The 26,567-nt window shown below is 45.0% G+C and overlaps 2 protein-coding genes across 4 annotated transcripts in view; both read left to right on the top strand.

The window, feature by feature from the left end:
* The window catches only part of LOC130357258 (gastrula zinc finger protein XlCGF71.1-like), an 84,072-nt gene that overhangs the window by 11,672 nt on the left and 45,833 nt on the right, over positions 1-26,567 (top strand). For both annotated transcript variants that reach the window (XM_056559877.1, XM_056559876.1), the window contains exon 2: positions 7,275-7,428. The gene's annotated coding sequence lies outside the window, so the exon portion shown is untranslated. The remainder of the gene's footprint in view (positions 1-7,274; positions 7,429-26,567) is intronic.
* Positions 8,244-23,160, top strand: LOC130357251 (zinc finger protein OZF-like). 2 transcript variants are annotated; one of them, XM_056559861.1, is made up of 4 exons: positions 8,244-8,381; positions 12,398-12,495; positions 14,422-14,491; positions 20,903-23,160. In XM_056559861.1, the coding sequence occupies exons 1-4, from the start codon at positions 8,318-8,320 to the stop codon at positions 22,102-22,104; spliced, it is 1,434 nt and encodes a 477-aa protein (XP_056415836.1). In that variant the 5' UTR covers positions 8,244-8,317; the 3' UTR covers positions 22,105-23,160. The 2 variants fall into 2 exon arrangements, with proteins under 2 accessions (XP_056415836.1, XP_056415837.1); XM_056559862.1 differs by lacking the exon at positions 12,398-12,495 and having other exon boundaries at positions 8,292-8,381; positions 20,903-23,158.

Genomic DNA, 26,567 nt, shown 5'->3' with positions numbered 1-26,567 from the left:
GCACTATTTACTGTAGGGGGCGCTGTGTGTTTGGCACTATTTACTGTAGGGGCGCTGTGTGTATGGCACTATTTACTGTAGGGGGCGCTGTGTACGGTATTTACTGTAGGGGGCGCTGTGTGTATGGCACTATTTACTGTAGGGGGCGCTGTGTATACGGTTTTTACTGTAGGGGGCGCTATGTGTACGGTATTATTCACTGTAGGGGGCACTGTGTATATGGCACTATTTACTGTAGGGAGCGCTGTGTGTTTGGCACTATTTACTGTAGGGGGCGCTGTGTGTACGGTATTTACTGTAGGGGGCGCTGTGTGTACGGTATTATTTACTGTAGGGGGCGCTGTGTGTATGGCACTATTTACTGTAGGGGGCGCTGTGTGTACGGTATTTACTGTAGGGGGTGCTGTGTGTACGGTATTTACTGTAGGGGGCGCTGTGTGTATGGCACTATTTACTGTAGGGGGCGCTGTGTGTACGGTATTTACTGTAGGGGGTGCTGTGTGTACGTTATTTACTGTAGGGGGCGCTATGTGTATGGCACTATTTACTGTAGGGGGCGCTGTGTGTACGGTATTATTTACTGTAGGGGACGCTGTGTGTACGGTATTACTGTAGGGGACACTGTGTTTGGCACTATTTACTGTAGGGGGGCTGTGTGTATGGCAGTATTTACTGTAGGGGGTTCAAAATGTAGGGCGGCACCTGGACTAGCGTGGTGCACGAGGAAGATTAGTAAAGTAAACTGGAATAAATCCCGGCACTCACTCTTCGTATCATGCAGAAAGGGTCTTTATTTACGCAAATTGCGTAAATAAAGACCCTTTCTGCATAATACGAAGAGTGAGTGCCGGGATTTATTCCAGTTTACTTTACTGTAGGGGGCACTGTGTGTACGGTATTATTTACTGTAGGGGGCACTGTGTGTACGGCACTATTTACTGTAGGGGGCGCTGTGTGTACGGTATTATTTACTGTAGGGGGCGCTGTGTGTATGGCACTATTTACTGTAGGGGGCACTGTGTATGGCACTATTTACTGTAGGGGCGCTGTGTGTATGGTATTATTTACTGTAGGGGGCGCTGTGTGTATGGTATTATTTACTGTAGGGGTTGCTGTGTATGGCACTATTTACTGTAAGGGGGCTGTGTGTACGGTATTATTTACTGTAGGGGGCACTGTTTATGGCACTATTTACTGTAGGGGCGCTGTGTGTATGGTATTATTTACTGTAGGGGGTGCTGTGTATGGCACTATTTACTGTAGGGGGCACTGTGTGTGCGGTATTATTTACTGTAGGGGGCACTGTGTGTATGGCACTATTTACTGTAGGGAGCGCTGTGTGTTTACGGTATTTACTGTAGGGGGCGCTGTGTGTACAGTATTATTTACTGTAGGGGACACTGTGTATGGCACTATTTACTGTAGGGGGCGCTGTGTGTATGGCACTATTTACTGTAGGGGGCTCTGTGTGTATGGCACTAATTACTGTAGAGGGCACTGTGTAGACGGTATTATTTACTGTAGGGGCACTGTGTGTACGGCACTATTTACTGTAGGGGGCGCTGTGTATGGCACTATTTACTGTAGGGGGCGCTGTGTGTACGGCACTATTTACTGTGGGGCGCTGTGTATGATATTATTTACTGTAGTGGCACCGTGTGTACGGTATTATTTACTGTAGGGGCGCTGTGTGTACGGTATTATTTACTGTAGGGGGCGCTGTGTGTATGGCACTATTTACTGTAGGGGGCGCTGTGTGTATGGCACTATTTACTGTAGGGGGCGCTGTGTGTATGGCACTATTTACTGTGGGGCGCTGTGTATGATATTATTTACTGTGGGGCGCTGTGTATGATATTATTTACTGTAGTGGCACCGTGTGTACGGTATTATTTACTGTAGGGGCGCTGTGTGTACGGTATTATTTACTGTAGGGGGCGCTGTGTGTATGGCACTATTTACTGTAGGGGGTGCTGTGTGTATGGCACTGTTTACTGTAGGGGGCGCTGTGTGTATGGCACTATTTACTGTAGGGGGCGCTATGTGTATGGCACTATTTACTGTAGGGGGTGCTGTGTGTATGGCACTATTTACTGTAGGGGGCGCTGTGTATGGCACTATTTACTGTAGGGCGCTGTGTGTACGGCACTATTTACTGTGGGGCGCTGTGTATGATATTATTTAATGTAGTGGCACCGTGTGTACGGTATTATTTACTGTAGGGGCGCTGTGTGTACGGTATTATTTACTGTAGGGGCGCTGTGTGTACGGTATTATTTACTGTAGGGGGCACTGTGTGTATGGCACTATTTACTGTGGGGCGCTGTGTATGATATTATTTAATGTAGTGGCACCGTGTGTACGGTATTATTTACTGTAGGGGCGCTGTGTGTACGGTATTATTTACTGTAGGGGGCGCTGTGTGTATGGCACTATTTACTGTAGGGGGTGCTGTGTGTGGCACTGTTTACTGTAGGGGGCGCTGTGTGTATGGCACTATTTACTGTAGGGGGCGCTATGTGTATGGCACTATTTACTGTAGGGGGTGCTGTGTGTATGGCACTATTTACTGTAGGGGGCGCTGTGTATGGCACTATTTACTGTAGGGCGCTGTGTGTACGGCACTATTTACTGTGGGGCGCTGTGTATGATATTATTTAATGTAGTGGCACCGTGTGTACGGTATTATTTACTGTAGGGGCGCTGTGTGTACGGTATTATTTACTGTAGGGGCGCTGTGTGTACGGTATTATTTACTGTAGGGGGCACTGTGTGTATGGCACTATTTACTGTGGGGCGCTGTGTATGATATTATTTAATGTAGTGGCACCGTGTGTACGGTATTATTTACTGTAGGGGCACTGTGTGTACGGTATTATTTACTGTAGGGGCGCTGTTTGTATGGCACTATTTACTGTAGGGGGCACTGTGTATGGCACTGTTTACTGTAGGGGGCGCTGTGTGTATGGCACTATTTACTGTAGGGGGCGCTGTGTGTATGGCACTATTTACTGTAGGGGGCGCTGTGTGTATGGCACTATTGACTGTAGGGGGCGCGGTGTATGGCACTATTTACTGTAGGGGGCGCCGTGTGTATGGTACTATTTACTGTAGGGCGCGCTGTATGTATGGCACTATTTACTGTTGGGCTGGCCAGGCATGCTGGGAGTTGTAGTTTTGCAACATCTGGAGGTCCACAGTTAGGGAGAACAATGGTATACACAGAGGGGTTAACCACAAGACTAACCCTCATACATTTCCTCTGTAACCCTTTATTTAATTTATACCAGAGGGGCAGCTGACTAATATATTATCATTTCTGTGGTATATATAAGACACGTTAGTAGCTAAGTCACCTTCATTGCTGGTATCTGTAGTTCCTTTATAATTCACAATTTTAAGGCAAGACAAGATGCTTCGTATTATGCTATAAAACTTCTTTACTGAAACTTAGCAGCAAATAGATTCTGTATGTTATCAAGAAATTTTTTTTGTTAACATATGAGGTGTATATGTAACCTAGTATGATGTCCTATAACATTAGCCAAACAGGTAGCATCTCAGGTGATATAGGTAACTGACTCCCAGGTATCATCCTTCTTTGCTGCTCAGCAGTGGGACAAGATAAGTACATAATTTCTCTCATAGTTCCTCATACAAATATTTCGTTTATTATAGTTAATTAATTCATTTTTCTTAAAATTTTCTCCCATTCCTTTAGTAAACCTATTTCATTTATAAAGAGTTTTCTTTTTTCTATATTTCTTTCATATATTTGCTAACTCTTGTATATGTGTATTTAATACTTATATGTATAGTTCTTCAATTATTTCATTATATTTAAATATTCCTCTTCATAAGTTTTATATTGTCATATTTTATTTATTTTGCCACCAATATCTCCCCCCTTACTGCTTTCATATATTTTTTCCTGTTATTATATATTTGTATTCCTTTTTTTCCTCTTATCTCACTCCTCCTTGTATTCACCATTATTCTCCGTTTTCTCCGCTTCATTTCCGACCCTCATTCCGATACCCCATTACCTTTTTATTACCTTATTTGCTTCAGGAATCTGTCTTTCCTTCATCTGGTTCCTTTTCTACTACATCACCGCCGCCATTCTTTCAGCGCAAGCGCATCCCGTCTTCTCTAACGAGTGTCCGTCCTGTTCTCGCGAGACTCACTGACAGCGAGGTTATCTCCTGTAAGAGGTTCGCGGGCTCCTGTCATTCTCCTCAGTGTGCTGGAGCCTGCGGACGCGCCAGTGTATTTTCCCCTTCATATCGATACAATATCCTTTCATTGTATATGGTTACTTGTTTCTTTTTTCATAGAATCCTTTCATATTAATCGTTGCTTATCCTTAACCACCACCCGGTTGCCAACATTAATTTATACAATTAATTCACTTATTTTACAAAATAAATACTTTATAAATATGAATAAATATATTTTATAAATAATAATATATTGTATATTTCTGACCAATTCATATAGTTTATATTTCCCTCTTTAGTTAATTATTTATTTAACTATTTTTATTCACTATAATTTAAAAAAAATCATATATTTACATATTATTTCATTTACCTTAACTATTTACAACAGCGCTAATTTTTTCTCTAATCTCCAATACTATTCTGTCTAACTTATTAAAATGTCTGAAGACAATAGAACAAATATTACAGAAAATATCTCCCTAGATAATTTAGTCTATAGTGGATGCGTCAGTATGCAGATCTTTTCATTCTGCAGTACAATCTGCAGTTTCTGCATTGCAAAGCTCTATTGAGAAATCTATTAATATGGCTATAGCTCGCTCTAATCCTGCGACTAATGGATCATTACCTCCACTCACTCCATCAGACCAATTTTGGTCTCCGGAGGAATCTGTTTCCCAACTTGCTGAGGGACTTAAGGGTCCAGGTAAGGCAAAATCCAAGAAATGCCATACTTCTGACGGCCCATACTCCTCTAAAAGTGGTAAACATACCTCAGGAGTACGCCAAGACACTTTACAATCTCGTAATGTGGAGCCTAAACAGATCTCCATCACTAGTGGCTCTCATAGACCACGACAAACTAATGGATCTACTTGGTCCACTTACAAAAATATTAGATCTAGCCGAAGAAGCCTCTACTTCCAACACCCCAGTGGACACTGAGACTCTCAAAAGCTGAGACTCTTCTTTATGGGGTCCCCTTCATCTGGACCTTTTTGCTTCCTGCCTCAACACTCAGTTACCTCTATTTTACAGTTGGCGTCTGGACCCAGAAGCTTTGGGTGTGGACGCCTTCCTTCAATTTTGGCCTCAGAAGACACTATATGCGTTTCCTCCTTTCAATCTCATTCCTCGGGTTTTGTTTCAAACTTCGATTCAGAAATCCACTCTGGTTCTCATCACTCCGATGTGGCCAACTCAATCGTGGTTTCCCCAAATTTTACATCACCTCATAGACCTTCCTTGTCTTCTTCCCTCCACTCAGAATCTCCTCTTAGATCCTCAAGGGAATTACCATCCTCTGATACTTTCGGGCCAACTACCTCTGGTCACTTGGCTGATATCAGGTCACCAAGAACTGACCTCCAGGACATCAGGACATCCTTTCAGATGCATGGGCCCTGGGGACCAGATCAGCTTACAGATCAGCCTGGGGACTTTCCAAGAGAGATACAGCTCACTCCTGCTATGCGCACACCTGTGTCACGGACCCGCCGGCACCGCCCCGGCTTCCACAGTAGATCCAACACAAACGAATGTCCAGCACCAGGTAGGCGAATAAAATCTTTTCGTTTATTAGAATTTCACAGGACAAACAGGTACAAGTAGTCTTTCTGACGCGTTTCGCACTTAGATGCGATAGCCTGGGGACTTTGGTCTCATTTGTGCGATCAACGACATTTGGATCCCTTATGAGCACCTATATCGCACATCTTAAATTTCTTGTCTGCTTCTTTTGATGCTGGTAAAGCCTACAGAACCATTAACCTTTACCGTTCAGCAATTTCCTCTAAACACCTTCCTATAGATGCCATTCCTGTTGGTAAACACCCTTTATTCTGCCAGTTACTTAAAGGTATTCATTTCCGTAGACCCCCCCCCCCCCCTTACCTAAATACACTTCCACATGGAATGTTAATATGGTTCTTGACATGTTCATTTCCTGGGATGATAATGATTCTTTATCATTGAAGCTGGACATTTCTCGCAGACAATTTACACCTCAGGGTGTTGTTTTTTCTATTCATCGACGTACCAAAACAAACCTTCATTCCGTTTTTTATAGTTTTTTTTTATCCTTCCTTTCCTCATCATGAGAAACTTTGTGTTGTTCGTTGTCTTCGATCCTATGAATCCAGAACCGAACCTCTTAGATCTCAGTTATTAATCTCCTTTTGCAAACCTCATGCTCCCGTCTCTTTACCCACTCTTGCCAGATGGGTTAAACAAACTATGCACTTAGCTGGTATTGATATCTCTAAATTCACTGCTCATTCTACTAGAAGTGCAGTTTCCACCAAACTTTTTCAATCTGGTGCTTCCCTTTCGGAATTATTGAAAGAAGCCAATTGGTCTTCCGATTCTACTTTCAAAACCTTTTATTTTAAACCAGAATCCCATGTTTCTATGTTATTGTTGAAACTTAATATTAGTATTTAATTAAGATATATATTTTAGTTTTATATTCTTATGATTAGCTTTAAACTAGCATAATACAAAGCGTCTTGTCTTGCCTTTAAAATTGGAAATTTTCCTATCCTAGGTGACAGAAAATTTGGATTTTATTAAAGACAAGACAGGAGTATTATCCCTCCCTGAACCCCATCCCTATAGTCTATCTTTCTATTTTGTTCAACAGCTCCACAGTGACTTCCATTCAACCTTCTGTGCCAGTATTAATGGGACTTTATGGATCTTATTTTCCTTCATCTTCCATCTACTTTTCATCTTCACGTCTTCAGTTCCTATTCTCGTTTGTTGATACATCGCAAGGAAGAAGGATGATACCTGGGAGTCAGTTACCTATATCACCTGAGATGCTACCTGACTGGCTAATGTGATAGGTTACATCCTAGGTTGCATGTTGATAACATACAGAATCTATTTGCTGCTGAGTTTCAGTAAAGAAGTTTTATAGCATAATACTCGCGTCTTGTCTTTAAAAAAATCCAAATTTTTCCTCACCTAGGATAGGAAAATTTCCAATTAGTGACGCGTTATACTTCATGTAATGAGATTTACCAAACAATCCTCCTTGTTTTCCCTCAGGATCCTCAGCTACAGGACTCTCAGGTAAATATTTATTCGACAGACCATGGTCCTTCATATAAATGACCGACCAAGGATGGAGAAGGACAGAGACCACATGTCTGGGAGGATATTAGATCTCACCCTAGAGATGATCTACTGGATCACTGGAGAGGTGAGAGGGTCACATGACCTCACTTGTATCTCTATTAATAAAGCAGGGAAATGAGTGGAAAGGTGCGGGATTCTTCTTCTCTCTGTAGTGATCAGTGTCTCCCCATACACAGGATTACACAGTAGTGAAGAAATCGTCTGGTGAGTGTGTGACACCCCGTGTGTCAGGAGGCTGGAGCAGGAGCCAGAGCCCCGCCCCCGAGGAGCCTCCACCTCATTCACTGATACATGAGCAGAAGATCCTAGAACTTACCTCCAGGATCACTGAGCTGCTGACTGGAGAGGTGAGCGCTGCTGGGAATGCTGGGACATTATACAATAACACCAAGGTATGAAGTGTCTGGAGGAGAATTGTATCATTGTCTGTGTCAGGTTCCTATAAGGTGTCAGGATGTCACTGTCTATTTCTCCATGGAGGAGTGGGAGTATTTATTAGGACACAAGGATCTGTACAAGGATCAGGTCATGATGGAGGATCACCAGTCCCTCACATCACCAGGTAAGAGGAGAGAGCAGGTTTGTGGATCTCCTAGATTCCCCCATCATCTGATCATCACATATAACAATGGATTCAGTCACTGTGTTTATTTCCTATAGATGGATCCAGTAGTATAAATCCCCCAGAGAGATGTCCCCGTCCTCTATATCCCCAGGATTGTAAAGAGGAAGAGGAGGATATCCCACTGGACCATCAGGTAGATGTTGGACATGATCTTTCTCTTCACAGAACATTTAGTCCAGGAGTTCAGCCTCATCTAGAATAGAACATTTTGGGCCCCAGGGTTGATGTCTCTGGTTCTTTTCTTCTTGGAGTTTCTGACCTTTTCCTGGACATATAATAAACTTCAGTTCCTTTCTGATTTTCTCCTTAGGTCCCTAATGTTGGATCCATGCAGGAAAGTTCTGGAGGAACGAGGAGAGAACTGGAGGAACCCCGATCAGTGTCGGAGAATGGTGAGAGCCTCCATATACAGTTAAATCGTACCTGTCATAGTGCAAAAAAAAAAGCGATATGTTGCTCAGTACCTAATCCTGATCGTGTGCATATAATGTGTCTAGGACAGTGGTTCTTAACCTGGGTTCAGTGAGTCAGTCCCGGGGGTTCGGCGGGGGAGGTCGCAACAGGACAGGTAATCCAAGCAATTGCTTGGGGCCCCGAGCTGGCCCAGGGCCCCGAGCAGAGCTGGTGTTTTCCCGTCCTGTAGCAACGGGGCAATTCCCCCCATCACTATTAACTCCCTACGGCCCCGCGTTAAGTTTAAAAACGCAGGGCCGCCAGGACATAGCGCATGCCGGGACGTCACTGACGTCCCGTGCGTGCGGCCATGGAAACGAAGGCGCCGAGGACCAGAGGATAGAGAAGGAGGAAGACGCGCACTGGCCAGCTTTGTAAGTGACCAGCCGCACGTCATCTTCGGTGCTCCGACCACCGGTTCCGAGACCTACTGCTATAGCCGGAGCGGTGGTCGGAGCACTGAAGTGGGCAGTACACAGGCATACACTGTATATGGCTGGAGGCTGTATGTCTGTGGGGGAACACTGCCTACATCAGTGGTCTTCGACCTCCAGATGTTTCAAAACTACAGCCGTTGGCTGTCCGGGCATGCTGGGAGTTGTAGTTTTGCAACATCTGGAGTTCCGCAGGTTGAAGACCACTGGCCTACAATAATGTGGGGGAACACTGCCTGCCTAATGTTGGGGAACACTGCCTGCCTAATGTTGGGGAACACTGCCTGCCTAATGTGGGGGAACACTGCCTGCCTAATGTGGGGGAACACTGCCTGCCTAATGTGGGGGAACACTGCCTGCCTAATGTGGGGGAACACTGCCTGCCTAATGTGGGGAACACTGCCTGCCTAATGTGGTGGAACTGCCTGCCTAATGTGGGGGAACACTGCCTGCCTAATGTGGGGAACACTGCCTGCCTAATGTGGTGGAACTGCCTGCCTAATGTGGGGGAACACTGCCTGCCTAATGTGGGGGAACACTGCCTGCCTAATGTGGTGGAACTGCCTGCCTAATGTGGGGGAACACTGCCTGCCTAATGTGGGGGAACACTGTCTGCCTAATGTGGGGGAACACTGTCTGCCTAATGTGGGGGAACACTGCCTGCCTAATGTGGGGAACACTGCCTGCCTAATGTGGGGGAACACTGCCTGCCTAATGTGGGGGAACACTGCCTGCCTAATGTGGGGGAACACTGTCTGCCTAATGTGGGGGAACACTGCCTGCCTAATGTGGGGGAACACTGCCTGCCTAATGTGGGGGAACACTGTCTGCCTAATGTGGGGGAACTCTGCCTGCCTAATGTGGGGGAACACTGCCTGCCTAATGTGGGGGAACACTGCCTGCCTAATGTGGGGGAACACTGCCATTGTTGAGATAATGACATGAGAGCGGCACTCGCCAAGGTAAAGCCGCGCATTTCTGAACTGGTCTCTGAAAGACAACAGCAGAAGTCACACTGATTTGCAGTAAATATTCATTGTGTTTTTGTGTGAAAATCATGTTTTCATGGTTTTGTTCTTTGTTTTTAATGGTTTTGTTCATTTTGTGCACCTATGTATAAATATATACTTATATATATACCTCCTATGTTTTGAATTAGAAAAAACTATATTTTATTTTTCCAATTAAGAGGGGTTCGGTGAATGCGCATATGAAACTGGTGGGGTTCAGTACCTCCAACAAGGTTAAGAACCACTGGTCTAGGACCTATATATCCAGCGAAAAAAAGCATTTATCTGCTGCTGAGTTACTTTTTCCTCTGGCTGGCTGGAGGGGGCGTCTTTGTCTCCCTCACAGTGATGACTTGTCTGCTCTGAGTCTGGGGAGGAGCCTGGGCAGTTAGCCAATCACTGCACTCTACTCTGTAACCCTTTCCTTTCTGGGTGTATGTACATTCCTATACAGGTGGGGGTATGTGCAGAGCATTGCACCCTTGTCAGTAGAACAGACTCCCCACCTGTATAGGAATGTACATACACACCCAATGCTCTGCAGTCTGCACAAATCCCTCCCCCCATGTGTGTGTATGTAAATTCTTATACACGTAAATTCTTATACACTGCAGAGCATTGCACCCTAGGGTATGTGAAAGACACTAGGGTGCAATACTCTGAAGTTCCCTTAGCTCCATGTGAAGAGACCCTGGCTGGGAGGATTTCTGAGATGCAGACACTTACAGACCCAGCCGGGGCTTCAGCACGAGCAGTACAGGTACAGTCACGATCCTCCAGGGCAGGCCAATGCGGCCCTCTAGTACAGAGCTCTATGCTGCTGCAGCGCAAGGGACAGACGTCACAGAGCTCGGCTGAAGTCTACTCCTCACCTAATAGCATGAAAGGTAAGGCCTCGCTGACTGCTCTACAGGGGCTGAATTACTATGAAACTAACCTTGGTGTGTGTCCCGGAGGCAGCGGCAGAGGGGAGGAGGTTTGGACAAAAACTCCAGTAGGGCCCGTGAGTGTTTCCTGCACTGCCTGTGTGTGTGCGCGCTCCCTGTGCTCGTTCACAGGTAGTGTGTGCCCGCACATACACTCTACATGATACTGCAGGGATCGCCTATACCGGATACCGGCACGCTTTACGGCTGGTATCCAGGATGTTGCAAACCCTAGACTGACAGGCGACCCCTAGTGGCGGCTATTTTGAGCTTTAATTTCGGGAGAAAATTTACATTCTTTTTTTTAACAGTTGTATATTGTGAAATGGCATATTATAATGAGTTCTGCAATATATCAAAAGTTTTCATTTCAATGACAGTGCCTCTTTAAGAAAAAAATATAATTTAATGGTCTGATTATTTATACAGTGATAGACAGAATAACAACAAAAATAACACATTTCAAGTAAGTTATAAATTGATTTGCATTTCCTTTACTGAAATAAGTATTTGACCCCTCTGCACAACAAGACTTAGTACTTGTTGGCAAAACCCTTGCCGGTGTTCACAAGGGTCAGAGGTCTCTCGTAGTCTCCATCAGGTTTGCAGACATCTCAGGAGAGATTTTGTCCTGCTTCTCTTTGCAGATTCTCTCCAAGTCAGAAAGGTTTTGAGGCTGACATTTGGCAACTCAAACCTTCAGCTCCTTCACCATTCTTCTATGGGATGAAGATCTGCAGACTGACTAGGCCAATCTAGGTCCTTAAAGGGGGTACTCCGCTGCTCAGCGTTGTGGAACAAACTGTTCAGAGCGCTTGAGCCGGCGCCGGGAGCTCGTGACGTCATAGCCCCGCCACCTCATGACATCACGCTCCGTCCCCTCCCATAGACTTACATTGAGGGGGCAGGGCGTCATGAGGGGGCAGGGCTATGACGTCACGAGCTCCCGGTGCCGTAGCATAGCATTGATCAGTGTTATCGGTGCTCTGCTTCTCCAGCCTGCATGGCACGCCAAAGCATCAGAGGACCGATCGGACGGCGAGGAGGCAAGTAAGGGGCCTCCTGCTGTCCTCTCATCTCTGCTGAGCTGCAGGGATCATTTTACTTTAGTTTTAGAGGCCGCGATCAACTTTTATCGCATTGTCTAAAGGGTTAATGTCAGGAATTGGCCTGATCAGCGGTGCCTGGCATTAACCCTGGGTCTGGGCTGTTGATAGCATTTGGGACCCTGCGGGTTTGACTCGAGAGCACACTTCAAACCACAGTAATGTGATCAGGGCGTACAGGTACGCCCTGCATCCCGAACAAGTTAATGCCAAAGAACATGATTTTGGTCTCACCTGACCAGAACACTTCCATTCATTACTCCTTGGAGTCATTCAGATGTTCATTGGCAAACTTTGGACATGCCTGTTCTTATGATTTCTTTAGCAGGGGGACCTTGCGGGTGCTGCATGATTTTTGTCCTTCACAGTGTAGTGTGTTGAACTGTGATTGGTCACTATTGAAAAATCATTCCAGTTTTTCTCACACATTTCAATAAATCTTGGCCAATGTATTCAATCACTGTGTTTATTTCCTATAGATGGATCCAGTAGTATAAATCCCCCCGAGAGATGTCCCCGTCCTCTATATCCCCAGGATTGTAAAGAGGAAGAGGAGGATATCCCACTGGACCATCAGGTAGATGAAGAGATCTACAAATCCCCTATAGATGAATATAATGAAGCTTCTACTAATCTCCTCCAATGTCAGAAGATTATATGTAAGGTAGAATTTGGGATTGTCACAGTAGCTGTAAGGGTACTAGCTATACCCTCTGCACCTTCCTTGTGGCAACCTTTGTCAATGAGGGTCTAGAGGATGGGATCACTGCTATTGTGACAGCGTCTAGGTGCAGACATGCCGTTTAGGTTACGTGCAAATAAATTAGACTCAACACAGCTGTGAACTTTAACCAACAATGATTTACTGATCTACTTTACTGTAGAAGTTTCCCCTGTGCAAGCCAATGCAAGATATAGTCTCTTAAAGGAGATATGTAGCCATAGACACTTTTCCCCTATCTTCATTATAGGGGATAAGTGTCTGATCGCGGGAGGTCCAAACGCTGAAACCCCCGCGATCTCCTGTACGGGGCCCCAGCTCTGCCACTGCTCTCCCTGTGAAGGAGGCGTGTTGGCTGCTGCATGGCGCTGCGGCCGACGGGCCCCCTCCATGTTTCTCTATGGGAGAGGCGGAGATGCAGTGTTCGTACATCTCCCGCCTCTCCCATAGAGCTGTATGGAGGGGGCGTGTTGTCGACCTCAGTGACACGCATTTGCCGCGCCCATGCCGGGTCTCCGTATGGGAGATTGCAGGAGTTCCCGGCGGTCGGACCCCTCCCAATCAGACACTTCCCAACCCCCCAGTAAAAATTTGCTATTATCTTTGGCACCGCTGTATTTAAAATACAGCTATTGCAGGACTACAACTCCCAGCATGCCCGGACAGCCTTTGGCTGTCCGGTCATGCTGGAAGTTGTAGTCTTGCAACACTGGAGGCAGCCTGGTTGGGAAACACTGTCCTAAGCAATAAAAGGGGCACTGGGGAAACAAAAAACCTGATGCTCACCTAGCCCTGGTCCCCGTAGGTCTGACGCAGATCCTATTCTCCCCCATGTGATCCCAGTATATTCTCTGTGCTCTCGACAACCAGCTGGTCCCAGGGCCTTTCCTGGTCAGCTAATCAGTTGCCACAGCGGTGTCATGTGTCAGACCAGTGATTGGCTGAGCAGGAAGGTTCGGTAAGTCCCATAAGACACTGCATAGAAGAGAACAGGATCTTCAGTAGACCCACGGGGGTCCTAATCGTGCAGCCCTAGATTAAAGGGGTTATCCAGGAATCGGAAAACAAAGCTAATTTTTTTCAAAAAACGCTCTCTGTCTGTCTCCAGATTAGGTGTGGTATTAAAACTTGGCTCCATTCACTTCAATGGAATTGAGCTGCAGAGCCACACCCAACCTGGAGACAGACCGGGAGCGGTTTCTGAAAGAAATTTGTTCTGTTTTCCGATTCCTGGATAACCACTTTTAAGCTAATTTCACTCTTAAAGTTCCTGTTACTTTAGAGATACCTCTCAGACATAGATTTGCTTTACTGTAAGGGATCTTATCAGGTTGGCTCCCTTTGGTAAATAAAAACATTTTGAAGACTTTATTTATTTATTTTATTTTGGTTGAGCTACGATTCCCTATATAAGGGCGTAGGTGGTAAGGTTCATGGTGTGGAAGTCACAAAGCACCGGCTTTGGCTAAATGATCCAATAGGGGTCAAGTAGATGCAGGAGGGCAGTTGTTATTTCTTTTCCCATTCTTACGACTTTTTCCCATTTGGAGGAGAAATACGGATTTTTAGTAAATACCCCTTTAGCGAAGACTGCAGCAGATGCAGCTGGTTTGTGTATATTTACTCCACACAATGTCGTGAGATTCAACATTTACATCCCAGAAATGACTTTAATATCAGACTAACTAGAATAGGATTCTCCACCAGAGCCAGGCTTACAGGGGTGTTCCAGCACTTAAACTAAGGATGAACTAACGTTCTGTTTTTTTATTTTGTTTTCAGGTTGTTATTGTGGGATCCTTACAGGAAAGTTATGAAGAAACAGAAACTGAAAACCCCATATCAGAGAATGGTAAGAGCCTTTCATTTATATGTTTTATTCTGTCCTAATAAATTGCAGACGGAGGTTACTACACTGCTCAAAAAAATAAAGGGAACACTAAGAGAACACATCCTACATCTGAATGAATGAACTAATCGTATGAAATGTGCCACACATATAGAGAAACCCAGCCGCACATCCACCATTTGTACCTTGATCTACCTGCTTCTCAGCATAATTTAAAATACTAACAGGTTGTTATTATACATTTTGATCAAAAAGTACAAGCCCACTCGCCACGTCAAGGCCACCTAGTCAGAGTGGGTCCCTAACCTAACACTGGCGTAGCGCTGGGCGGCGGCCACCGCCTTCGAGAAAACATGCCCACAGGGGGAATGACCCAGTGGCCGGGCAGCCCCACTGCTGCCCGACCAAGCCCCTGGCTCCAGGCCTCACCACCCCACAGACAAAGCATCACAGAAACAATGTCCGCCACAGAGAACCACACCAGTGTGAACACCTACCATGTGCTCCCTGCCAGAGGGCTAAGGGGAGAATGCTAGGAGGGAACCTTATACAGTCTCCTGCTAATTAAAAATGCCTGGGCCTAATGTGTGGAGCGGAGTGCTGGCCATGGAAGAAGGGAGAGAGACTACAAATGTACAACACAAATAGAGAAACATATTTCAAACGATTGTATAATCATATGAAACACTTTCGTCTTTACATCATTGAATGTGCTGAAAACAAAATCACACATAAATTATCAATGGAAATCAAATGTATCAACCCATGGAGGTCTGGATATGGAGTCACACTCAATATCAAAGTGGAAAACCACCCTACAAGCTGATCCAACTTTATGTAATGTCCTTAAAACAAGTCACAATGAGGCTCAGTAGTGTGTGTGCCCTCCACGTGCCCGTATGACCTCCCTACAACGCCTGGGCATGCTCCTGATGAGGTGGCGGATGGTCTACCGAGGGATGTCCTCCGAGACCTGGACTAAAGCATCTGCCAACTCCTGGACAGTCTGAGGTGGATGGAGCGAGATGTCCCAGATGTGCTCAATTGGATTCCCTTCTGGGGAACAGGCGGGCCAGTCCATAGCATCAATGCTTTCCTCTTGCAGGAACTGCTGACTTACTCTAGCCACATAAGGTGTAGCATTGTCTTGCATTGTCTTGCATTAGGAAGAACCCAGGGCCAACCGCACCAGCATATGGTCTCACAAGGGGTCTGAGGATCTCATCTCGGTACCTAATGGCAGTCAGGCTACCTCTGGCAAGCACATGAAGGGCTTTGCAGCCCCCAAAGAAATGCCATCCAACACCATTACTGACCCACCGCCAAACCGGTCATGCTGGAGGTTGTTGCAGGCAGCAGAACGTTCTCCATGGCATCTCCAGACTCTATCACGTCTGTCACATGTGCTCAGTGAGAACCTGCTTTGATCTGTGAAGAGTACAGGGCGTCAGTGGCAAATTTACCAATCTTGGTGTTTTCTGGTAAATGCCAAACATCCTGCATGGTGTTGGGCTGTAAGCACAACCTGCACCTGTGGATGTCGGGCCCTCATAACACCATCATGAAGTCTGTTTCTGACGGTTTGAGTGGACACGTGCACATTTGGGGCCTGCTGGAGGTCATTTTGCAGAGCTCTGGCAGTGCTCCTCCTTGCAAAAAGGCAGAGGTAGTGGTCCTGTTGCTAGGTTGTTGCCCTCCTACGGCCTCCTCCACATCTCCTGATGTACTGGCCTGTCCCCTGGTAGCGCCTCCATGCTCTGGACACTACGCTGACAGACACAGCAAACCTTCTTGCCACAGCTCGCATTGATATGCCATCCTGAATGAGCTGCACTACCTGTGCCACTTGTGTGGGTTTTAGACTCTGTCTCATGCTACCACTAGAGTGAAAGCACCGCCAGCATTCAAATGTGACCAAAACATCAGCCAGGAAGCAAAGGAACTGATAAGTGGTCTGTGGTCACCACCTGCAGAACCATTCCTTTATTGGGGTGTCTTGCTAATTGCCTATAATTTCCAACAGCATGCGAAATTGATTGCCAATCAGTGTTGCCTCCTGAGTGGACCGTGTGATTTCACAGAAATGTGACTGACTAGGAGTTACATTGTTGTTTAAGTGTTCCTTTATTTTTTTTTTGGAGCAATGTATTTATGTAGTACCTACTTTTCAGAGTTGTTTATCTCCTATATACCTGCTGACCTTTTTTCATTACGTACATTGGCATTGGGAAAATTCTTTCTTAAATAAATAAGCACATTTATTTTTCTTTATTTAATGCATGATCACTGCCACTATTCCTACAGTGCCATCTGTTTTATTCCAGCTCAGCTACATCTATATGTTGATTACTTTATCTATGTCATGTGACCACCAGTCTGAGCACTAGACTGTTTCATGGCTTTAAGTGTAACAGGAAGAAGGGGTCCATCCTGTCTGTTTACATCATCACCTATCAGATCTGATTACATCATCACCTATCAGATCCATCTGACCACTCCTCTCCTCATCCAGCTCTAATCCATCCAGCTTTTTTTTCTGTAAGGCTGGGTTCAGACTACACAATTTCCGTCCGGATATATTCCTGCCAGGGATTCCAAGGGTGGTTGGTGTTGACTAAATCAGTCAGCACTAGGACTACTCTGATATTGCCAGCCTCCATAGTTAGCAATGTATTCTGCATGGTAGAACTCTGTTATTCTTTCGGGGGATAAATTTTAGCGGCGGAAAGCTCTACAGCTGAAATTTCGTCTTGTGCACTTTGCAGCGGAATTTCATTGAAGGCAATGAGACCCTGCTGCATTACAATTTTTGACCGAAATTCTGTTGGTTGAACCCAGCCTAAGGCTGCATTCACACCTCGTTTTCACAGTACGGCTGCCGGATCCGGCTGGGGGAGTGGAAAACCGGGCGTTCCCGTACCCTAGCCGGACCGGCGCTGAACTCCATTGACTTTAATGAGCCGACCGGAGTCAAACGGTGACTCCGGTCGGCTCATTTTTGACCTGTATCCGGTTTTGTGACCGGACCTAAAACCGTAGTATACTACGGTTTTAGGTCCGGTCAGGAAACGGGATATGGGTCAAAAATGAGTTCAGCGCCAGTCCGGCAATTTTCCAATTTTTCACTTCAGTTTTGAAGTGGATTTGAGGGGTCTTTATATTAGAAAAACCCATAAATCACCCCATTATAAAAACTGCACCCCCAAAGTATTCAAAATGACATTCAGAAAGTGTGTTAACCCTTTAGGTGTTTCATAGGAATAGCAGCAAAGTGATGTGGATGTAAATTGCTCTTCGGGCGAGAAGAGAAGGAGTGCCAATGAGCATTTGGTGAGAGAATTTGGTTGGAATAGAAGCCAGGGGCCATGTGCATTTACAAAGCCCCCCGTGGTGTCAGAACAGTGGACCCCCCCACATGTGACCCTATTTTGGAAACTACAGCCCTCACAGAATTTAATAAGGGGTGCAGTGAACATTTACACCCCACTGGCGTTTGACAGATCTTTGGAACAGTGGGCTGTGCAAATGAAAAATAAAAAATTTTCATTTTCACGGACCACTGTTCCAAAAATCTGTTAGACACCTGTGGGGCGTAAATGCTCCCTGTACCCCTAATTACATTACGTGAGGGGTGTAGTTTCCAAAATGGGGTCACATGTGGGGGGGGGGGGGTCCACTGTTCTGGCACCATGGGGGCTTTGTAAACACACATGGCCTTAAATTTCGGACACATTCTTTCTCCAAAATCCCAATGGCGCTCCTTCTCTTCTGAGAATTGTAGTTCGCCCGCAGAGCAATTTACATCCACATATGGGGTATGTTCTCACTCAGAAGAAATGGGGTTACAAATTTTGGGGGGCTTTTTTCCTATTCTCCCTTGTGAAAATGAAAAATGTAGGGTAACACCAGCATTTTAGTGAAAACATATTTTTTTTTTTTTCATTTTCACATCCAACTTTAATGAAGATTTGTCAAGCACCTGTGGGGTGTCAAGGCTCACTATACCCCTTGTTACGTCCCGTGAGGGGTTTAGTTTCCAAAATGGGGTCACATCTGGGTATTTGTTTTGCATTTATGTCAGAACCGCTGTAAAATCAGCCACCCCTGTGCAAATCACCAATTTAGGCCTCAAATGTACATGGTGCGCTCTCACTCCTGAGCCTTGTTGTGCGTCTACAGAACATTTTACGCCTACATCTGGGGTATTTCCGTATTCAGGAGAAATTGCTTTACAAATTTTGGGGGTCTTTTTTTCCTTTTACCGCTTGTGAAAATTAAAAGTATGGGGCAACACCAGCATGTTAGTGTAAACATTTTTTTTTTTTACACTAACAGGCTGGTGTAGCCCCCAACTTTTCCTTTTCAAAAGGGGTAAAAGGAGAAAAAGCCCACCAAAATTTGTAACGCAATTTCTCCCGAGTACGGAGATACCCCATATGTGGCCCTAAACTGTTGCCTTGAAATACGACAGGGCTCCAAAGCGAAAGAGAGCCATGCGCATTTGAGGCCTAAATTGGGGATTTGAATCCGCCAAAAAAAACACGATGGAAGTGTTTCCCAAACAGGGTGTCTCCAGCTGTTGCAAAACTCCTAGCATGCCTGGACAGTCAGTGGCTGTACAGCAATACTGGGAGTTGTTGTTTTTCAACAGCTGGAGGCTCTGTTTTGGAAACAGAGCCGTACAAGACTTTTTTTTTTTTTTATAGGGGCAGGGGGAGGACTGTGTAGGGGTATGTGTATATGTAGTGTTTTACTTTTTATTTAGTGTAGTGTAGGGTTTTTAGGATACATTCACACGGTCGGATTTACAGTGAGTTTGAGCTGCGGCTGAAAATTTGCCGCATCTCAAACTTGCAGCAGAAAACTTGCTGTAAACCCACCCGTGTGAATGGTGTGAATGTACCCTGTACATTCCCATGGGGAGGGGGGGGGGGGGGGGGGGGCAAATCTCCAGCTGTTGCTAAACTACATTTCCCAGCATGCACTGACAGACCATGCATGCTGGGAGTTGTAGTTATGCAACAGCTGGAGGCACATTAGTTGCGAAACACTGAGCGTTTGTTACTTAACTCAGTGTTTCACAACCAGTGTGCCTCCAGCTGTTGCAAAACTACAACTCCCAGCATGTACAGTCTCTCAGTGCATGCTGGGAGTTGTATTTTTCCAACAGCTGGAGGCACACTGGGTGTGAAACACTGAGTTAGGTAACACACTCTGTTTCACAACCAATGTGTCTCCAGCTGTTGCAAAACTGCAACAATCAGCATGCATTGACAGTCATGCTGAGAGTTGTAGTTTTGCAACAGCTGAAGGCACACTGCTACAACTCCCAGCATGCCCTTTGGTAGTCTGTACATGCTGGGAGTTGTAGTTATGCAACAGGTGAAAGCACACTTTTTCATAGAAAAAATGTGCCTGAAGCTGTTGCATAACTACAACCCCCAGCATGCACAGACTACCAAAGGGCATGCTGGGAGTTTTAGTTGGAACTCCAGCTGTTGCAAAACTACAACTCCCAGCATGCCCTTTGGCTGTGAATGCTGTGAGTTGTTGCTAAGCAACAGTAGGAGGTGCTGTATCCTGCCGCCCGGACCGCCGCGCTGTATCCTGCCGCCGGGAGCGATCCTGCTGCTCCTGTCACCGCCACCGCACACGAGGGGACCCCGCCGGACCAGGGCAAGGTAGGAGACCCCTGCCTGCGCCAATCTCCGCTCCGATCGCCGTCCCCAGCAGGTCCGTGATTGGTTGGTTGTTCCGACCGATCAATCACGTGATCGTGAGGCGGCACCGGTGCCACCTCACTCCTGCTGGGTAAGGGTGAATGGGGCTGTCTTGGACAGCCCCATTCACCCTTTTTTTTCCGGGTCACCTGAGACCCGATTGACCCAGAATAGAGGCAAATCGTCGGTCTGAATTGACCGGCGATTTGCCGCGATCGCCGACATGGGGGGGGGTAGTGGTGTCTCAGGAACCCCCTGGGCGATATGCCGGCATGGCTGCTGATAGATATCAGCGGTCATCCCGTTCTGATCACCGCGTCCAGATCAAGGAAAGCTGCACCGTAAATATATGGCGCTGTGCGCTAAGAACTTCTTAGCAGCGCCGTACATTTACGGCGCTCGTCCTTAAGGGATTAAAAGCAGTAACACTATACAAATCGGCTATTTTTGTAACCTGTGGTTGCCCTCCTCCATACGTTTCTGTATGGTTCTTGTTTACTTTTAGTTTCACTTTCGTATTTCTTTTGGTATTTCCGGGTCTGAAGGAGGTCTATTGACCGAAACGTCATTTGTGTTTGGATTCATAATAAAATTATAAACCTTGTTCATCGAGTGGAGTGACAAGTGTTCTTATATTCTGTATTGTCATTGAAGTAAAAAAAATTTTTTTTATAATTTTTGTTTCTTTTTTCAGGTGAAGACTGGATGAAAAGCTCCCCTGAACCCCTCCTTTTATCTCCCTATTATGAAGTTGAAGGTAATCAATCATGGAGCGACAAGAAAAGAATAGGACATAAACATTTTGCAAAGTCTAAGTACGGGAAATATTTTGAAAAGAAATGTAATTTCTCCATATTTGAAAGAAGTCAAATAGATGAAAGGCCAATGCCACGTTCAGAATGTGGAAAATCATTTTGTCGGGAATCGCATCTTGGGGAACAGGGAATTCACACAACAGAGAAACCAGTGTCATGCTTGGAATGTGGAAAATGTTTTAGTAAGAAATCAAATCTTGTTCGACATCGGAGAACTCACACAGGAGAGAAGCCATTTTCATGTCCTGAATGTGCAAAGTGTTTTACTAATAAAACAAGTCTTGTGGGACATCTGAGAAATCACACTGGTGAGAGGCCATTCGGATGTTCAGTATGTGGGAAATGTTTTAACCAAAAATCAAATCTTGTTGAACACTTAAGAACTCACACGAGGGAAAAGCCATATTCATGTTCGGAATGTGGGAAATTTTGTAGTAGGAAATCGAACCTTGTTAAACATATGAGAAGTCACACAGGGGAGAAGCCATTTTCTTGTTTAGAATGTGGGAAAAAATTTAGTCAGAAATCAAGCCTTGCTGTACATCAGAGAACTCACACAGGAGAGAAGCCGTTTGCTTGCTCAGAATGTGAAAAATGTTTTACCTATAAACAGAATCTTGATAAACATATGAAAACTCACACAGGGGAGAAGCCATTTTCGTGCTCGGAATGCAAAAGATCTTTTACCAATAGACAATATCTTGTAGAACATCAGAGGACTCACACAGGGGTGAAACCATTTACATGTTCAGAATGTGGAAGCTGTTTTACCCACAGATCATCTCTTGTTAAACATCTAAAAACTCACACAGGGGAGAGGCCATTTTCCTGTACAGAATGTGGGAAATGTTTTAGTCAGAAAGTAACTCTTATTCAGCATCTGAGAATTCACACAGGAGAGAGACCGAATCCGTGTACAGTATGTGGAAAATCATTTAACCATAAATCAACCCTGATAAAACATTTGAGAATTCACACAGAGAACGAACAGGAGTCATCTGCAGTATTTGGTCAATCTTTAAGCCAGATATTTGATCTCGTGGAACATTACAGGGCTCATGCAGAAGAGAAGCCATTTTAATGTTTAGATTGTAGGAAATCTAGCAGGTTTGAAGCTTGAATGTAGGACTCTCTTCCTCATGGTTCTGAGTTTGTGTCCTTGCAATGGTAAAGGGGTTATCCAGTTATAAAAAACATATCCCCTAATCACAGGTGTCTGATCGCGGTGGGTCAGACCTCTGGGACCCCCCCCCCCCCCCCCCACGATCTCTAGAACAGGACCCCATCTTTCCTTGCTGATCGCTCTGGCCTCCACCTTCCGAGACAAATTGGTCTCTACGGTAATGGTCTGCTCTGCCAGTCAACGACTAAACGAGCGGCCCATCACTGCCGAGAGGACTTTGTCACGGAAGGTGGGGACCAGAGCGATCAACAGGGAAAGATGATCGATGGCCTCAGAGGTGACCCGCCTTGGCTTACTTTCCTGGTAAAGGCGTAGCAAATGATGCAATATGAAGTAAATAACACATTTTACCAGAACATCCTATCGCCTCTGGTCGGGTCCTGCATCATATAGGCAAGATAATCTTCATCTTTAACTCAAAAACGAATTTCCTTTATTAGGGTACGTTCAGACTGGTGGATCCACAGCGTATTTTATGCTGCGGATCCGCCGTCGATAGACCCCTGCAGGGTGACTCAGATGTGCCTGCGCGGAGCAGCAATCCGCCGCTATGAGCAGACACACTGCTGCGCATGCTCGGTGTATTGGCACACATCGCAGCCACTCCCCATGCTCCCTGAGCTAGACCGAGAGCAGCAGCGATGCAAGAGTATGCTGCGCATGCGCGAGGCAACTAGCACATCGCAGCAGTATGTCTGCTCCTAGCGGCGTATTGCTGCTCCGAGCAGGCACACCTGAGTCACCCTGCAGGGGTCCATCGGCGGCGGATCCGCAGCGTAAAATACTGTATTCACTTGTCTGAATGTACCCTTAGATCCACAGGTTGCAGTAGTTGGATTCCCCCCTTAATAACAACTATATATTGTTTTGTTGTCTTATTTATTTACCTTAATAATAAAATCTTTTCAGCTTCTGTTATATATATATATATTTTTTTTTTTCATAGTAAAAACCCTATCAGTATTTTATTGTTGATTTTCATCCCAGGAAGCCACAGTATGCTAAAACTGGTTGGACAGGTTCTGACATGACACCACCTATTTTACCACCAAATCTACATAAAAAAAAAAGAAAAGAAAAAAACAATGCTGGGATTTGTAGTTTTGCAGCAGCTGGAGTCACCATGATTGAGAAAGATTGGTCTGGAGAGAAGGCGTTGGACAGAGCTGCCGAGACTCATATCTCACAATTGCAGGACTGAACATCGGTGCCATCAAAACTTTTGATGTGTCTGGATGACCTAAAAAGTTTTATCAAATAAAGGAAAAGTTATAAGTGCTCTCCTCACACTACGGGTACGTTCACACAGGAGTGCATCTGCAGTGTTTTTGATGTTGCGGATGCGCTGACGGCACACAGAGTTACGGCAGAGCGAGCTCCCTGCTACTGTAGCTCTGTGTGTCCGCTCGTAGTCAGGAGCGGACACACAGAGCTAGGGGGGCAGCAGCAGGGAGCTCGCACTGCAGTAACTGTGTGTGCCGGCAGCGCATGTGAACACACCCTAAGGGTAGGGTCGCACGTAACTAATCCGCCGGTGACCCCATAGTGTGCCTTCAGCTGCGTGTGCGCAGTGTACTCTGACATCGCAGCTGCTCCCCGATGTCTGAGTACACTGCAAATGCACTCTGTGTCTTGCAGACCCGTGCGGCCTGCTTGTAGTGGTGGATTGCCGCTGCGAGCAGACCAGAGGTGGGGCGAGGAGGGATGTCAACAACTGGAGGCACACTAAGGGTCAGGTCACCAGCGGATCCGCAGCATAAATTACACTGCGGATCCATTACGTGTTACCCTACCCTAAGGCTGTTTTTTTTAAAGGTATTTTCACCTTTTGTGTAGGGTAAAACAGATCTTACCTCCATCTATCTTTATAGATAATTTATTCACTGTACCTCCTTAGTGTGTATGGAGCCATCTGTAATAGGAAGTAGATTCTATCTCTATATACAGTAAGTGACAAAACTCTATGGGGGAGATTTATCAAAACCTGTGTATAGGAAGAGTGGGGCAGTTGCTCATAGCAACCAATCAGATTGCTTCTTTAATTTTTCACAGGCCTCTTTAACCCCTTAAGGACACAGCCCATTTTCACCTCTAGGACGCAGCCCTTTTTTGCACATCTGACCACTGTCACTTTAAACATTAATAACTCTGGAATGCTTTTACTTATCAATCTGATTCCGAGATTGTTTTTTCGTGACATATTCTACTTTAACATAGTGGTCAATTTTTGTGGTAACTTGCATCCTTTCTTGGTGAAAAATCCCAAAATTTGATGAAAAAATTGAAAATTTTGCATTTTTCTAACTTTGAAACTCTCTGTTTGTAAGGAAAATGGATATTCCAAATATTATTTTTTTTTGATTCACATATACAATATGTCTACTTTATATTTTCATCATAAAATTTATGAGTTTTTACTTTTGGAAGACACCAGAGGGCTTCAAAGTTCAGCAGCAATTTTACAATTTTTCACAAAATTTTCAAACTCGCTATTTTTCAGGGACCAGTTCAGGTTTGAAGTGGATTTGAAGGGTCTTCATATTAGAAATACCCCATAAATGACCCCATTACAAAAACTGCACCCCCCAAAGTATTCAAAATGACATTCAGTAAGTGTTTTAACCCTTTAGGTGTTTCACAGGAAAAGCAGCAAAGTGAAGGAGAAAATTCAAAATCTTCATTTTTTACACTTGCATGTTCTTGTAGACCCAATTTTTGAATTTTTACAAGGGGTAAAAGGATAAAATTTATACTTGAATTTGTATCCCAATTTCTCTCGAGTGAGCACATACCTCATATGTCTATGTAAATTGTTCGGCGGGCGCAGTAGAGGGCTCAGAAGCGAAGGAGCGACAAGGGGATTTTGGAGAGTACGTTTTTCTGAAATGGTTTTTTGGGGGCATGTTGCATTTAGGAAGCCCCTATGGTGCCAAAACAGCAAAAAACATGGCATACCATTTTGGAAACTAGACCCCTTGAGGAACGTAACAAGGAATTAAGTGAGCCTTAATACCCCACAGGTGTTTCATGACTTTTGCATATGTAAAAAAAAAAAAATAAATGTTTCACTAAAATGTGTTTCCCCCCAAATTTCACATTTTTGCAAGGGTTAATAGCAGAAAATACCCCCCCAAATTTGTAACCCCATCTCTTCTGAGTATGGAGGTACCCCATAAGTTGACCTGAAGTGCATTACGGGCGAACTACAATGCTCAGAAGAGAAGGAGTCATATTTGGCTTTTTGAGAGCAAATTTTGCTCGGGGGGGCATGTCGCATTTAGGAAGCCCCTATGGTGCAAGGACAGCAAAAAAATACCACATGGCATACCATTTTGGAAACTAGACTCCTTGAGGAACGTAACAAGGGATAAAGTGAACCTTAATACCCCACAGGTGTTTCACGACTTTTGCATATGTAAAAAAAAAAATTTTTTTTTTACCAAAAATGCTTGGTTTACCAAAAATTTAACATTTTTAAAAAAAAGGTAATAGCAGAAAATACCCCCCAAAATTTGAAGCCCAATTTCTCCCGATTCAGAAAACACCCAATATGGGGATGAAAAGTGCTCTGCTGGCGCACTACAGGTCTCAGAAGAGAAGGAGTCACATTTGGCTTTTTGGAAGCAAATTTTGCTCTGGGGGCATGCCGCATTTAGGAAGCACCTATGGTGCCAGGACAGAAAAAAAAACCACATGGCATACCATTTTGGAAACTAGACCCCTTGGGGAACGTAACAAGGGGTAAAGTGAACCTTAATACCCCACAGGTGTTTCACGACTTTTGCATATGTAAAAAAAAAATATTTTTTTTACACTAAAATGCTTGTTTTCCCCCAAATTTTACATTTTTACAAGGGATAATAGCAGAAAATACCCCCCAAAATTTGTAACCCCCATCTCTTCTGAGTATGGAAATACCCAATAAGTGGACGTGAAGTGCACTGGGGGCGAACTACAATGCTCAGAAGAGAAGGAGCATCATTGAGCTTTTGGAGAGAGAATTTGGCCATGTGCATTTCCAAAGCCCCCCCGTGGTGCCAGAACAGTGGACCCCCCCACATGTGACCCCATTTTTAAAACTACACCCCTCACGGAAGGTAATAAGGGGTGCAGGGAGAATTTACACCCCACTGGCATTTGACAGATCTTTGGAACAGTGGGCTGTGCAAATTAAAAATTTTATTTTTCATTTTCACAGACCCCTGTTTCAAAGATCTGTCAGACACTTGTGGGGTGTAAATGCTCACTGTACCCCTTGTTACATTCCGTGAGGGGTGTAGTTTCCAAAATGGGGTCACATGTGGGTATTTATTGTTTTGCACTTATGTCAGAACCGCTGTAAAATCAGCCACTCCTGTGCA

This window comes from Hyla sarda, chromosome 2 (assembly GCF_029499605.1).
Source record: "Hyla sarda isolate aHylSar1 chromosome 2, aHylSar1.hap1, whole genome shotgun sequence".
In the NCBI taxonomy this organism is placed as follows: domain Eukaryota; kingdom Metazoa; phylum Chordata; class Amphibia; order Anura; family Hylidae; genus Hyla; species Hyla sarda.
Note: the sequence above shows the minus strand (reverse complement) of the source record. Positions and strands in the feature narration are given on the sequence as shown.

Bases quoted from the DNA above. Each gene is read 5' to 3' on its own strand.
- LOC130357251 (XM_056559861.1), top strand. From the start codon at position 8,318: ATGCAGGAAAGTTCTGGAGGAACGAGGAGAGAACTGGAGGAACCCCGA. The intron at 12,496-14,421 runs GTAGATGAAGAG...TTTTGTTTTCAG, and splicing joins ATATCCCACTGGACCATCAG to GTTGTTATTGTGGGATCCTT. The intron at 14,492-20,902 runs GTAAGAGCCTTT...TTCTTTTTTCAG, and splicing joins AAACCCCATATCAGAGAATG to GTGAAGACTGGATGAAAAGC.